General features: G+C 51.8%; 1 protein-coding gene across 1 annotated transcript; it reads left to right on the top strand.

The window, feature by feature from the left end:
* The first annotated feature begins 893 nt into the window (after positions 1–893).
* Positions 894–12,245, top strand: UNC119B (unc-119 lipid binding chaperone B). The gene is made up of 5 exons (XM_026515020.3): positions 894–1,190; positions 3,764–3,877; positions 6,156–6,279; positions 6,405–6,577; positions 8,462–12,245. Exons 1-5 carry the CDS (start codon positions 947–949, stop codon positions 8,572–8,574), a joined length of 768 nt encoding a protein of 255 aa, XP_026370805.2. The 5' UTR covers positions 894–946; the 3' UTR covers positions 8,575–12,245.
* Positions 12,246–13,661: the final 1,416 nt, after the last annotated feature.

Here is a 13,661-nt window from a genome sequence, read left to right as displayed (position 1 = left end):
GCAGACACGGTACAACAGTCGGGCCCAGTCCTCTAACACAGAAGACTGTTGACCCAGAATCCCTAGAGAAGGAGCCACTTGGGGTGTGAGAGGGCAGCCTTAACCTAACACCCTCTGCCCACCCACCCAATCCCTTGGCCCACCTCATCCACTTAGTGAAATCATGATTAACTTCCAGGGTCCCGTGCAAAGGTTACCTCTGTGAAGCCTCTACCGAATCGGCCAGACCACTCCTTTGTGCTCTGGTAGCACCGTTGCTGTACCTCTGTTAGAGCAGTTAGCAGTCTGGCTTGTCTTCTAGTTCATTCATACTGGGCTGGTCAAGAGGAAGGTCCACATAATGAGTTATGTACTTCACAGCCTTCACTAACAAAGGGGGGGGGGGCTCCTTCATGGTGGTGCATTCCTTCACGCACTCATACAGTCATTATTGAGCACCTACTGTGTCAGGCATTAGTTATACTCTCAGGATACAATAGTGAATAAGGTGTCCTTACTCACATTCTCACATTTCCTGTTGTCTAGCCCGATGTCTAGCTCAAAGCTTGGCACAGTAGGGTTTAGAAATGGTAATCTAATTGGAAAGCCGCTTTTGCATAGCAAGCACTGTTTTAACTTCTGTGCTACAGGATTAGAAAATATTTCCTCAAGATGCCTTGTCTAGTTTATATGACAGAAAGTCATTTGACTGTATGAAATATTTTAAAGACATTTGGGGTGACCTTGGGGGCCTGATGGAGTCTGGGGGGTTAGCACCCCCGGCCGCCCCTAGGGCTCACCACCTGGCTGGGACCCAGCTGGCCGAGCAGGCGGCTGCTGGCCACTGCCCCGCAGGCCCCGCCCCCTCCCCTCCCTCCCCTCCCCCCTAGGTGCCACCCCCGGGCCCCGCCCCCGCTCTCCATAGTTACGGCGCTGCGGAGGCGGCGGCCATCTTGGCGGCGGAGCGATGAGCGGGTTGAACCCGAAGACTGCGGCCGCGGGGTCGGCGGCTGGGCCCGGGGGGCTGGTGGCCGGCAAGGAAGAGAAGAAGAAGGCGGGCGGCGGCGTCCTAAACCGACTCAAGGCGCGGCGGCAGGCGCCCCACCACGCGGCAGAGGATGGCGTCGGGGCGGCGGTCACGGAGCAGGAGTTGCTGGCTCTGGACACCATCCGGCCCGAGCACGTCCTGCGCCTCAGCCGGGTCACCGAGAGTGAGTGCCGGCCCGACCGCGCCCTGCCCTCGCACCGGGCCCCGGGCCCTTGTCGCCCTCAGCGGAGCCGGCCGCTCGCTGTCTGACCGGCCCGGGGGTCCACCCAGGCCCCCCCGGCCGGCCAGGCCGCGTAGTTCGCCGCTCTGCCGGGCCGGCTCTACGCTCCCCACCCTCACCCAGACCTGGTTGGGAAGGGGCTCTCCTTGAGCTTGACCGCGCTCCCTGTGCCCGGCCACGCCAGGCTCCTCCTCGGCGGGCCCCAGCTGGGCCTCCAGGCCCGACCCTTCCCCGCCTCAGCTGGATCCGTTTTGGTAGGGAGCCCCATTAGCGTAACCAGAACCTCCTGACCCTGGTTAAGTGGGACCGCTGCACCCTCGTCCTGGAAGACCCACGGGTATCAGTGAAGTTCCTGCTCAGCCAGGCTCCCTCAGCCTGCCCACTCCCAGCCTTTGCAGTCTCTGCCCGCCCAGACCCCTACCTGCTTTCTCTGCCTTTCCTTCCACTCCATCCCCTTACAGCCCCCTCTCCAGCCTGCCTTGGCCCCCTTACTCCTTTGGTCCCAAGCCTTGCCCCTTTGTGTGCAGAGGGGCCCTTCCTTCCTCAGACATTGCCGTGGCATTTCATGTAAATTTAAAACTGCCACATTAGAAAATATGTTAATAAAGTTTCAGTTTATGTACACAGTCCAAAATGTGAATCCTGCTTTTGACACCTGTTTTAGTGAATTAAGAATGTGTCAGGGTTTAAGAAAAGCATTTCTTGCCTAAAATGCAGCCATCCTACACGGTTTTGTTGTTAATAAGGAAGGGTGGGAAGAAATACATTGCCCACCCTGTCTTGGTTCTCCTCCCCTTTTATGTTCTCTTCCAAGCCAAGCCCTGACTTGCGGTTCTTTCTCTTGCTGCTACCCCCCCCCCTTAGACCCTACTTGCCCTGCCCATCCTTGCAGGCCCTCCAGACTTCTAACCCTGCCGCACCAGCACCCCCTCCATGGATCTAAGGCTGCCACAGTGTCACCCGCTGAATTGCTTTAGCTGTCAGCCCGGGGTTGCTTAGGTGTACCTCAGGTAACTGGTGGCAGCTCTAGTGATTTAGGGGTGGGAGTTTAGACAGTGGGCCTTGGTCCAGCCGGTATGAAAAGGAATTCCCATCTCCTGATAGGTTTAACTTGATTCTGGATATTTCATCGTCCCCACCCACTTTCCATTAGGTTGGGCCTGTCCTTTGCATGCCTGAGTGTATCTTTAGAAGGTCTTGCTGTTCAGTTTATTGAAACATTGGGAAAACGCTACTTCTATTCTATCCCCGTTTTCATTTGGGGCTCTGAAGGTCCAGAAGTGCTCATCACCTGAGCTTTCTAGCCTCCTGCTTTCTGCTGATATCAGGGTCAGTCAGGCCATTCTCCTGCCTGTCCCTAAGCGGCATTCTCAGTGGGCACTCTGGGATCGGTGCTCTTGCTCAAACTCACCCCAGCAGCCTGCTGGAGAAAGCCACAGGTCAGAGCTTGGTGACCTCTGGATTGTGTTCAAGTCTGTTCCGTTCAGCAAGTTATTTATTGAATACCCTCCGAGGTGCAGAACCCATCTGAGTCTTTTTAGGATTTACAAAGTAATCAGCGGCTCTCAAGTTGGCCGTATTACCGGAGAGACAGCTTGTAAAACATGGAACAACTGACGCAAGCAGACAGTGTAAGAAAAAGTGCTCAAGTGAGCTGTGGAGAAGGTGCTCTCAGGAGTCGTCGTAGAAAGAAATCAGGGAAGTTTCCTATGATCAGTACCATTCTGACCAGCTGCTCAGGTTGTCACAGGCTCCACTTCCCTTTGGCCTAGTGCCCTCCCAGCAGATCTGCCCTGTCACCTGTGTAGGTATGGCCCACTGCCTCATTTTATACAGTCCACAAGCTAAGAATGGTTTTTACATTTTTAAATAGTTGAGGAAAAAAAATCTCGGCACGCACGGTTATATGCAATTCACGTTTCAGTGTCTGTAAATAGTTTTATTGGACTACAGCCATGCTCATTTATTTGTAGGTTGTCTGCGACCGCTTTTCGCTGCAGTGACAGAGTTGAGTAGTTGTGACAGAGACAGTGTGGCCCCAAAGTCTAAATTATTTATGGTGTGGCCCGTTACAGAAAACGTTTGCTAATCTCTGCTGTGCGATACTCACAGCTGGCAGACCGGCACTATATTGGCCATTAGATCATCGTAAATGTTTTAAAATGGAATTGTAAAAAAATTCTCTCCTGCTGTGACATCAAGTTAATAGATCATGAAAGCTTTGTAGGCCATTTTTGGGGTGTTTCCAAAGGAAGCCCCTTATATTATTCCTGTTTCTAAAAGTGTTGTGATAATCTTTTGTCCCATCCAAATCCACGCTCTTTTTTTCTTTCTTCAATCCCCTTATTCTCTTCATGCAACTTTTGCTTATAACATAAGAGGAAGTTTTTGGGTGTATTTTAAGTGAATTGTGTAAGAAGAAAAACCCTGAGTTTGCTTCAAAACTTGACCAAGAAAGAAATGGTAGTTTTGGAGGATTATTAAACAGCATTTGTGTCTTTCTCTCTTATTTTCAGATTATTTATGTAAACCCGAAGATAACATCTACAGTATTGATTTCACTCGTTTCAAAATTCGAGACTTGGAGACAGGGACAGTGCTCTTTGAGATTGCCAAACCCTGTGTTTCAGGTAGGCCTCAGTATTGTTGCAGCCACTTGAGAAGGTCTCTGAGGCTCCTGTTTGTGTGAGCCATTGCATCCTGGGACGAGGACCCCAGCAAGTCCCCTGCCACACCCATCCTGAAGCCTGGCCTGCTGGGCCCTGCTGGTTGGAAGCTGCCCTGAGAGGCTGGTGTTTGTTGAGTATCTGCCCTCTGCTGGTTGTACACATGTTTCTGTTTGCATCAGGCCATGTAATCCTCACGTTTCTGGGAGGAGCTATTATACCCATTTTACAGATAAGGAAAATGAGGCCCAGAATTTCCAAGTGACTTTCCTAAGGTCCTGTGCTCGTTTATCTTACCGCGTTGCCTCCACTTAGGAAAGGAAGCCTTGGAATTAAAGTGGAATGAGGAAAGCACCCCTGAACCTTGTGTCCTGGGGACACTGGAAGGGTGATGCTCAGGGTCCCGGTCCAGGCTCCCCTGTCTTCTCCCTTGCTTTCCTTTAATCAGTGCCTCCTATTTCCCTGTAAGTCCTAGTTTGGATTTTAATCTTCACCATTTTCTGGATGAACAGAAAGCCCAGACCTATGAACTACTTGGGATTCCTTAAAGTAGCTTTGAATAGATGCTTCCGGTGCTTGTGATGCACTCCCAGGGTGACTCATTCCCGGCTAGGGGACCACAGGGCAGTCTTGGAGCTCATCACCGGAGACAGAGCACCCTCTGGCGTTAGTTATTAGAACACCAGCTCAGATGACTGCAGAGTAGTCACTGAAGTCTGTATTAGTAATTCTTTTTGCATCCGATTTGCTGCTCAGAAAGAGCCTGTAAATTTGTTAAAGCAGGTAGTATCCCAGGTGGGTCAAAAGGCTTTCCTGAGAAGGTCTCAGGTTGGGTTCATTGTCCAGCCAAGGCTGGAGCCCTGGTCTTCTCACCCCATCCGGCCTCCTTTGTGCTCTCATAATCTAGGGCTGACCAAGGCACCTAACGGCTCCAGCTTGAGGGTACTTAGCTGGTGTTGGGAGGATCCGGGCCAACCAGCTTCCTGGGTCTGTGGCGCTCACATCCCTAAGCGACACATCCTGGCACTTCAGATGTTTGGAGGACCCCAGGGCTCCTTCAGATGTGTGGATTTGGGTTAAGCTGGGCCCACAGTAGTCATTTCAGTACAGAATTGAACTATCTCAAGAAGTCAGTTTGAGATCCTGTAAAAATACCTTGATTTTCAACTTCTTCAGCCTTTACCTTTAGGGATCTTGATTCACTTAGACTGTGCTCCTGCCTAATTAGTACCTCCTGCTGCACTTGTTCTGATGAGTTCGAATGCCTGAGACGATTTGGTCTGATTGTCTCTGAATCACACTGTTGGAGGGAGGACTTTCGAGTGGCTGGCTTGGAACCTCTGCTCAGTCTGGTTCCCCATATGCTCTTGGGGTTGTCATAGGCGGAGATGTTTGGGGCTAAAAAAGACATAAGTTGCACCCACATTCAGCCTATACCTGGAGAAACTGGACTCTGGATGGCTACTAGTGGGAACTCCCTTGTTTTTCACATTAGAATGGTTCTCTGATTCATTTTACAAAACTTCTACATTCTGGCTTTGGGAATGGACTAGACTCGTCCTCGTTCAGGTCCCACACGTTGGTCCATTGCCCGTCTGCCTCACTTTCCCAGGTGGTCAGTGTTGGACTTGGTGTGGCCTGGGGTACCCCAAGACTGTAGGCCGGTATCTTCCATTTAAATAACAAGATTATTTCTAGGGGTTATCTTTGCTGCCTGTCAGAAATTTTTGCGTTCTTTGAACTGGCCTTTTGACTAGTTTCAACCTTTGTAGTCTCATTTTTCTGGTTGGCGGCTAGCACTGCAGCCTTGTCACCAGCAGACGTGTCTGTATGCCGTCGACCATGCCAGGGGCCTAGCACCTGGCTTGTATTTCAGGCTGGCTCTCTTAGGATATGGCCCAAGCCCCTAGACTACATAAAAGGTAAATAGCTTAGCGTTTGAGAACAAGCTTCGAGTCCCTGGGTTCAAATCCCCACTTCCTCCATTTACTATTTGGGGGACTTTGGACATGTAACTTCAAGTCTGAGCTGCTGCGTCCTGATCTGTAACATAGAGATGATGATGACCCCCCACAGGGTTGCTCTGAGGATTCTGGGAAGTGATCAGCACAAGGCCCCATATGTAGCAAATGCGCAGTGAATAATGGCCATCCTGCTGTGGGTGTTAGTACCGTTCGTTGGTTGTGCTGTTGGGACCCGTGGTGCTGCGACAGTACGTTCAAGATTCTGTGTGCTCTTTCAGACCAAGAGGAGGAGGAGGAGGAGGAGGAGGAGAACGAAGGTGGAGACGTGGATATCAGTGCAGGACGTTTTGTCCGCTATCAGTTCACACCAGCCTTTCTCCGCCTCCGGACAGTTGGGGCGACGTGAGTACCGGTGTTTCTGGAGGGGAGAACAGTCGCTTGTCCACAAAGAATGTTCTCAATGGGTTCTGGATTGGCTTTAGAGGAGGGAGAAGGCCAAGTAGGGCTCACAGAGATTTATTTTGCAGAGTGGAGTTCACAGTGGGAGACAAACCTGTGTCAAACTTCCGGATGATCGAGTGGCACTATTTCCGGGAACGCTTGCTGAAAAACTTTGACTTCGATTTCGGCTTCTGCATCCCCAGTAGTAGGAACACTTGTGAACATATCTATGAGTTTCCCCAGCTTTCTGAGGATGTCAGTATGTATCCCCTGAATTCTGTACCGTTCTAGATTCTTAGGGCTAGAAGGAACAAACCTTGGAGTCCGTCTGGTCCAACGCCCTCATTTGGCAGAGGAGGGAGGTGATGACGTGATGCCTCTCTAGGCATTTGACCTCAGGCTTCTCATTTCCTAGCGCTCCTGTCTAGGGTTTCAAGCTCTGCCTGTATGGGAGCATCAAAGGTTTTAATGATGCAAGCCGTCTGCTTTAGGTGCCTGCTGCGGGAAAGGGGGTGACTGAGGGAGTTGAGGGGAGGCCCGTGACGATCCCCGGACCTAGGGTTAGCTGGAGCGCTTCTCCGAGCCACTTGGTTTTCCACTGTGTTCTAGTCATTGGCTCCTGCCCGGAACTCCTTGTTCGCCTTCCCCTTTCTCCTTAGTCAGAGGCAGAAGTGAAGCTGGGGGCTAACTAGAATCAGAGGCCTTTCTCATCCTCTGCTGTCAGAATAGATCCGCAGGAAATAGGGAATTGTTACAGAGTTTGGAGCAGCAGGAGTGGCCGGGTGGAAGCCATGTCTTAGGAAGAGTAATCCTATTGTTCAGAGGAGGAAAAACTGGGGAGGCACCAGAGGGAGAAGCTGAGGCAGGGGAAGAGGTGGACTCCTCAAGAGAAAGAACGGGCTTTATCAGTCCCTGTGACTCTGGTGGAGCTCTCTTGGGTCACCATTCTCTGTTGGTAACCGGGGAAAATGGCTCCAGAACAGTGAGAATGTGAGCAGGATCCTGTGAGTAGTGGGGGGAGTTGGGCTGAGTTGTAGGGAAGGATCTACATACACTGACTGATTTTCTCAGAATCCCAGGTTCTTAAAACTGTTACATTCCAAAAACCAGAATATTCTCACTCATGTTGACAGTGCTGTTCCCAGGTAAAACGAGGATTGCCCACAGGGCAGGCTGTTCACGACAGCATCTGATCCGGGGACCCAAGCTGGGCTGGAGTATGTAGATCTCATGAGAAAGGGTTATGCGTAGCATTTCAAGTTTTTACCCAAGTTGGTAGAACTTTTCTTCTTGAAACCAAATGAGCTGAAAGAGTGTGGAGGTTAATATTCTGGATATAAACCAAATAACTTTGGCCTGAGTGGGTTCAAAGGACTTTAAACAATCCATTTCATCTTCTGAGAACTGTGGTAAACAAGCGGTTTCTCCAGAGGAACTGAAATAGCATATGGTCATGAACTCAAAACTGACCAGAGGTAGTGACCATGAATTATCTTCACTCTAGTATGGCTAAAGATGGCTGGGCAGTTGCCTGAGCAAACAGAAGCTTGAAATCTGGATCCCAAGACAAGCAGATCTTTTGCTGGGTCATTTGCAAGTTAATACCCTGAGCCATGCCTATGAAAGGCTCCTCGCACTTTGTGCCCCAGCCCGCCCCCCCCCATACACTCCTAGGTTTCCTTTGGTTGTCAGGGGTGCCCGTGGGAAGTGGGCACAGTAAGGCACAGCTTTTGGAATTTGGACCAGAATGTCTAGAGGTGGGGAACAGACCAGAAGTACTGAATAAACAGTCTTCGGTGGGCCTTGTTGGCCAAAGGGTAATCCCGTTTCCCTGGGGTTCTGATTAAGGGCTGGAGATGCCCAAGGAGCGCCACGTCAGAGTTGATCGCCTCCTTATGTTGAAGTGGGTATTGTGTTTAATTTGGGGGCCTCTGTGGTTCTCTCCGGTTCTCCAAGCCCCCCCCCCGCCCCCCCGCCCCCCCCCCCCCCGCCCCGTTCCGACCTCGTGACTCTGGCAGAGTATACTCACACGTTCTGGAGGCCTGGCTCATGAATGAGAGAGGGGATACTACGTTTTCCCCACCCAGCCCCTGGGGCAGACTCTCACATATGTCTTTGCTGTTTCCCTCTCTCCGACTTGCAGTTCGTCTGATGATTGAAAATCCCTACGAGACCCGTTCTGACAGCTTCTACTTTGTTGACAACAAGCTGATAATGCACAACAAGGCTGACTATGCCTATAACGGAGGCCAGTGACTGCTGCAGGAGCAGACGGGGCGGTGCTTTGCTGTGGCCCAAGGTCTTGGCACACGGAGCTGGTTGAGCCTGCTGTTCGTCACCACACGTCTGGAACCTGGTCCCAGGAAGCCAAGGCTGGGGTGGTAGTTTCCTGTACTCAAGAGATGTGCCAAGCAGTGCTGTGTTTTCTTCCGCAGTATTTCCTCTTCCCTTTTCCCTGCCCCATAGGTCGCAGAGGTACTAGAGTAAAGTAAGGATTAGGGTAAGGCTCCTGGAGTCCAGAGAAAAAAGCAAGTGTCTTTTCCTGTAGTCCTAGCCGCCTACGGCTTGTGTTGATGGCCTGGGTGTCTGCAGGCGCAGCTGTGTCGGGGTGAGGAGGCTCTGGCCGCCTGGCTCGCAGGTCAGCGGCTTCTCCGTAGATTCCTGGGCACTGTGAGAAGCTGAAAGGTAGGCCTCTTCTAGGCGATTCCTCCTCTCACTTACAGTGTTGCTGTTGACGTAGTCTGACCTCAGCTTGTATGTAGTTCTAAGGCAACTGGAAAGAAAGGAGGTGGTGGAGGGGTGCCAAGAGTGGGGGCGCCGGGGGCCGCTAGGGTTGCCAAACTGAAAGGTCCACGTTGTGGAGAGGCCTGCTTCTCTGTCTGACCTCAGGATCTTCCACCGCTCCCCTGGGGATGCGCCGAGGTTTCAGCCTGGCACTGCCTCCCTGTTGCCATTTCGGAGGAAAGATGAGCTTGCTCTGCTTGTCCTGCCTCCCGACTTTGGGGTCTCTCCAGAAACAGACTGTCAGTTTTGTGCTCCTGGAACAGTAGGATCTCTTGAGGCCACAGCAGGCCTTGTATTTCGTGTTGGGTTTTGTTTTTTGTTTTTTCCCTAGTCTTCTTTCAGGGAGGTTTTATAAGAGGACCGTGGCGTTCCCAGCATATGTGAGGTGTGGTTAGAATTCTGATAGTATTAAACAGACTCCTGGGGCTAATCTGGCTCATGTTGGGGCCCGGGATAGTTACGGACCAGCAGCTACTTAAAGGAGGATTTGATTTTCTCTGCACAGGAGAGCCTGCAGGATTGGCTTTGGTGCGGATTTGCCTCTGAGACTCTTTGTAGATTTCTTATTTAGGAGGATTTTCCTGTCGACCTTCTCCTGAAGTAATTTCTGGGACCATCCTGGCAGGTCAGACCTCAGTAATGCGTATTCTGATCCTTCATACTCCTAGTTGGAATGCTTTGGGGTGTTCGGAAAGGATGAATGAACTGGGCCAAGGTGGCTCTCGAAAGGTGTTCTTAGAAAACCTTCCCTGCACATCCTCATGGGCTACTTTTGTCCCCAGGCCTTTCCTGGATAGCCTCTTACCGCCTCAGCTCCTCCCAGCGGTCTGACTGGGGTGGCTGACCCTCTGATAAGATTGTCGCTGTGGCTGGGGCTTAGCATTGACAGAAAGGTAGCAGGAGGAAGGGCCCGGGCATGTGGTAATAGTCACTGTGAAGCATCGTAGTAGCCGAGGGAGAGCAGTCTCCCAAGGTGCTTGGGACAAAGGCCACACGGTGCCCAGGACAGAAGGGCCAGCACTTGGCCACAGAAGCCCCTGTGCATTCGCTAACCAGTGTTGCTCCCTCTTCGGATTCTGGAGTATGAGTGGCCTTGAACCTTGGCCAAGTGCTCTGTGCCAGGCCAGCGTCTGGGCCGTGCCAGATGCTGGCAGCTTTCTCGCTGAGGAAACCCTTACTCCTGTGTGCTGGCACTGGATCCAACCACTGAGGCAGGGACAAGACCAGGCACCCCGCAGATGGGTTACTCATCACCGGACCCGGTGAATCTCAGAACTGGAGTCTACTGCAAATCCAGGTGCCTTATGTGTGGCTCTGTCCCGCGTGCTGCTGGGAAAAGCTGCATTGCCCTCCTTCCCTCCTCATCCGTGGACGGACAGCAGTACCGCCTCCTTACCTCGCTTCTCCCTGTGGCTCCTTTAGCGTGTTTGTGTGTGCGTCCTGAATAACTCCTTCTCTGTGGGACAGTAACCTCGTCGGGAGATTGTCTACTATTTGAAATTAAATTATTATCTAGGATGTGGTTTCTGGAGCTGTCCAGAGCTCTGCTCAATAGCGTACGTCTTGGAAATGTGTCCCAGGGCAGACCACGTCTTGTGGACTAGTGGGCTGTCTCTTACATGCAGTGTTCGCCTTCGGTAGGGGGAGGGCAGGGGAGGCAGGCGTTCTGGCTTGAGTAGTGCTGTATCCTCTTCCCCATTAGCTTGCCTTAGTCTCACTGGAGACCATCTTGAGGCCGTGTGCTCCATCTGTGCCCAGGGGGACAGGGATATGCCATCTGCTCCAGAAGGTCAGTCTGGTTTTCTGTACCTGGGAGTCTGGATTTTTGTGTCTCACTACTCAGGAAATCTTGAGAAGCATCACCACTCATGGGGGGGGGGTTAACCAGGGTGAATTTGGAGTTCAAGCTTTTGTATCTGACGTGGGGAGAGAATTGGAAGTCGTCCTTTCTCTGAAAGTAGCCGAAGCAGTCAGAAGTTCAATCAGGAGGCCATGTTCCTAAGGAATCGGGGCTGTTGATAGCAGTTGTCTTGGGGGTGCTACAGGGGGAGGGAAGAAAGTGACGTGCACGGGGAGACGCTGCCTCCTGTCAGAGCTGGCATCTGAGCGGCAGTTCCTGGAGGGACACATGGCAGCAGCCTGGCAGGCCCACCGGTGCCGCGGGGCCTCTGCCGTCTTGCTCCTGTCCCTCTGCCTTCGAATCTCCAGGAAGAGCATCCCTCTTTTCTCGTGGAGCCTTAAGGCTGCGATGCCCTTCTCGCTTCTCCAAAGAAGATCCCTGTTGATTTCATTCTGTCCTGAAGAGCAAACAGAAGAAATAACCGATCAAAGTAGTTGTGGGCTAAAGTAGGCCGCCCTGTCCTGTGTTAGCTCAGAGATACCTTGCAGAGAAAGTTTTCAGGGGCCTGCAGAACTCCTGGAAGACACCTCCAGCCTTTGGGCCATCCGATTCTCCAACAAGGGCAGTGATTTAGGGAAGCTGGGGCTCACCGTAGACTGGTGATTCTTGAAATGGCAGTGACGGCGAATTGTCCACCTGTTTTTCCAGTTGAGGTGGAATTCATTTCTGGGATGGATTTAGTAGGCTGCGTGCCGTGGACAAGTTGGGGGGGTCTTGTCTTAGTGTGTCCTGCCGCCCCCAGTAGGCTCCCAGGGTACTCTCTTTTTTTTCTCTGTCGAGTCCCTTCGGCTGGCTCTTGTCACCATGGTGGCAGGGAGGTGTGGGGACTGGAGACGGTCTGTCCCCACAACCACAGCGTAGATCCCTTGCCGGGGCCTGGGGATCTCCGATGCAGAGGCGCTGCTTCACCTGCTGTAAGCGCTGGTCGGGGCTCCTCGTTTCTCACATTCCATGTCACAGGACGTCTCCGCCGCAGGAAGGGGCTGGTGGAGGCGGACTTACTCCTTGTTTTACAAAGGATCATGTAAAGTCATTGAGGTTGTGAAAGTCTGTTTTTTCCCCTGTAAATCTATTTTTCACAGAATATAAGAAACATCAATGACCTGTCCTTCCTCCTCTTTCCCCTTCACCTAAGATCCTCATTCCAGTTTGTATTGTCTTTGTGTCCAAAGTAAACTAGGTGACTTATTTGTACAAAATGTTATTTTGCCACAAGAGACAGTAATAAAAGATTTTCACAGTACGTGCAACCTCTCTTGTCCCCTGACTGGGCCCCGTGGGTTGCTGGGGGGAGCAGGTGTGAGGTGGAGTGGGCTCTGCGCTTCTTTACATGACCTTTCTGTAAATAAGGAGTGTAGCTGGTTTTTAGGGTGATCAGGGAACAATACTGGGCTCTAGGTTTAGTATTTTTGCTTTGTTTTGCTGGGAGGCTTTGAGAATTAAAAATGTATATACTACAACGTTAGGGTTGTTGAGGTGTGTATTAACTGCAGTAGAATTCACCTGGTTTAAGATACAGCTGGACGAGCGTGCAGCTGTATTACCCCATCACAGTCATGGTACAGGGCTGTCGTGTCACCCCTAAAGTTCCCTTGAAACCATTGTCTGGTTTCTGTCTCCACTGGGAAATTGACATACTTCTAATAGAAAACTAACATCGTTGTTTAAGGTGACCAACAATACAATTTTAAAGGAAGTCTGGTTTGGATGGTCTGGCCGCAGAAACAATCACTGGCCCGTGTCCACTCACTGATTTCCCCCTCTCCTGTTTTCTTTCTTCTTTGACCCAGAGCTGGCACCCAGGTGGGGCAGTGGAAAGATAAGGCCTCAGGGCATTAGCCAACCACAGCCATTGGTTCGGGTCTAAAGTACTGTGGATTTAGAGGCTTTCTTTTAAAATGAGAGGTAATATTAAGGACTTTTTGCTGCATCTTTTCGTTGATCTTGGGGAGGGAGAGTGAGGTCTTAGTGGAAGACAAATTTTGGCATGCGTGTCAGTGCTGGGGACAGGTGCCTGGCTGAGTTAGAGGGGCATAAAAACGGGGATAGAGGGGTGTGTGGGTGCCCGGGAAGGTGTGGAAGTCTGACTCATGCTTATGCTGAGGGAAGACCCTTGTCAGGGCGCTGGAGTCGCCAGTTTTCTGGGGAGGGTGAAGGCGTCTTGATGACGATGCCAAGGACCAAATGCACGGCATTGGGGGCAGAGCCCGTTGCTCCCAGATGGGCTCTGCCCCACAGCTGGGGTGAGACAGGACTACAGTGGAGTAAGGGGGTGACAGCTCCCGCCTCACCTGCACAACTCCTGGAGGAGAGAGATTCCCCCTTCCAGGAAACCTAATTCCCTGGGCCTGAATATTGAGCATCGGGGAAAGACGACCCTTGTGCCTCTCGGAGCTCACAGGCTAGAGGGAGGAGTCGAGAAGATGTCAGACGCTGAGTGCCAGGAATAAATAAAACAGACGCTGGGATGGAGAATGTGGGGTCAGGGCAGGCCTCAGTGAGAGTGAGACATGGATGGAGGAAAGGAGCTTTCCATAGGGGAACAGGGATTGCGAAGTCGCGGAGGCAGGAACAAGCCGGGGTGTTGGAGCTGTCTTGTGCGGCTGGAGCAAAGACAGTGAGGGCGCGGTGGGCACGGGGCGGGAGAGAGAGGCGCGGG

Source organism: Ursus arctos, unplaced genomic scaffold (assembly GCF_023065955.2).
Source record: "Ursus arctos isolate Adak ecotype North America unplaced genomic scaffold, UrsArc2.0 scaffold_34, whole genome shotgun sequence".
Lineage (NCBI taxonomy): Eukaryota > Metazoa > Chordata > Mammalia > Carnivora > Ursidae > Ursus > Ursus arctos.
The sequence above is the reverse complement of the archived record's forward strand: the minus strand, read 5'-3'. Positions and strand labels throughout refer to the sequence as shown.

What these genes read in the sequence shown, in the direction of transcription:
- UNC119B (XM_026515020.3), top strand. Translation starts at nt 947, where the DNA reads ATGAGCGGGTTGAACCCGAAGACTGCGGCCGCGGGGTCGGCGGCTGGG. An exon ending in TGCCAAACCCTGTGTTTCAG is followed by an intron (nt 3,878 to 6,155) that starts GTAGGCCTCAGT and finishes GTGCTCTTTCAG; the next exon opens with ACCAAGAGGAGGAGGAGGAG. An exon ending in CTCCGGACAGTTGGGGCGAC is followed by an intron (nt 6,280 to 6,404) that starts GTGAGTACCGGT and finishes TTTATTTTGCAG; the next exon opens with AGTGGAGTTCACAGTGGGAG.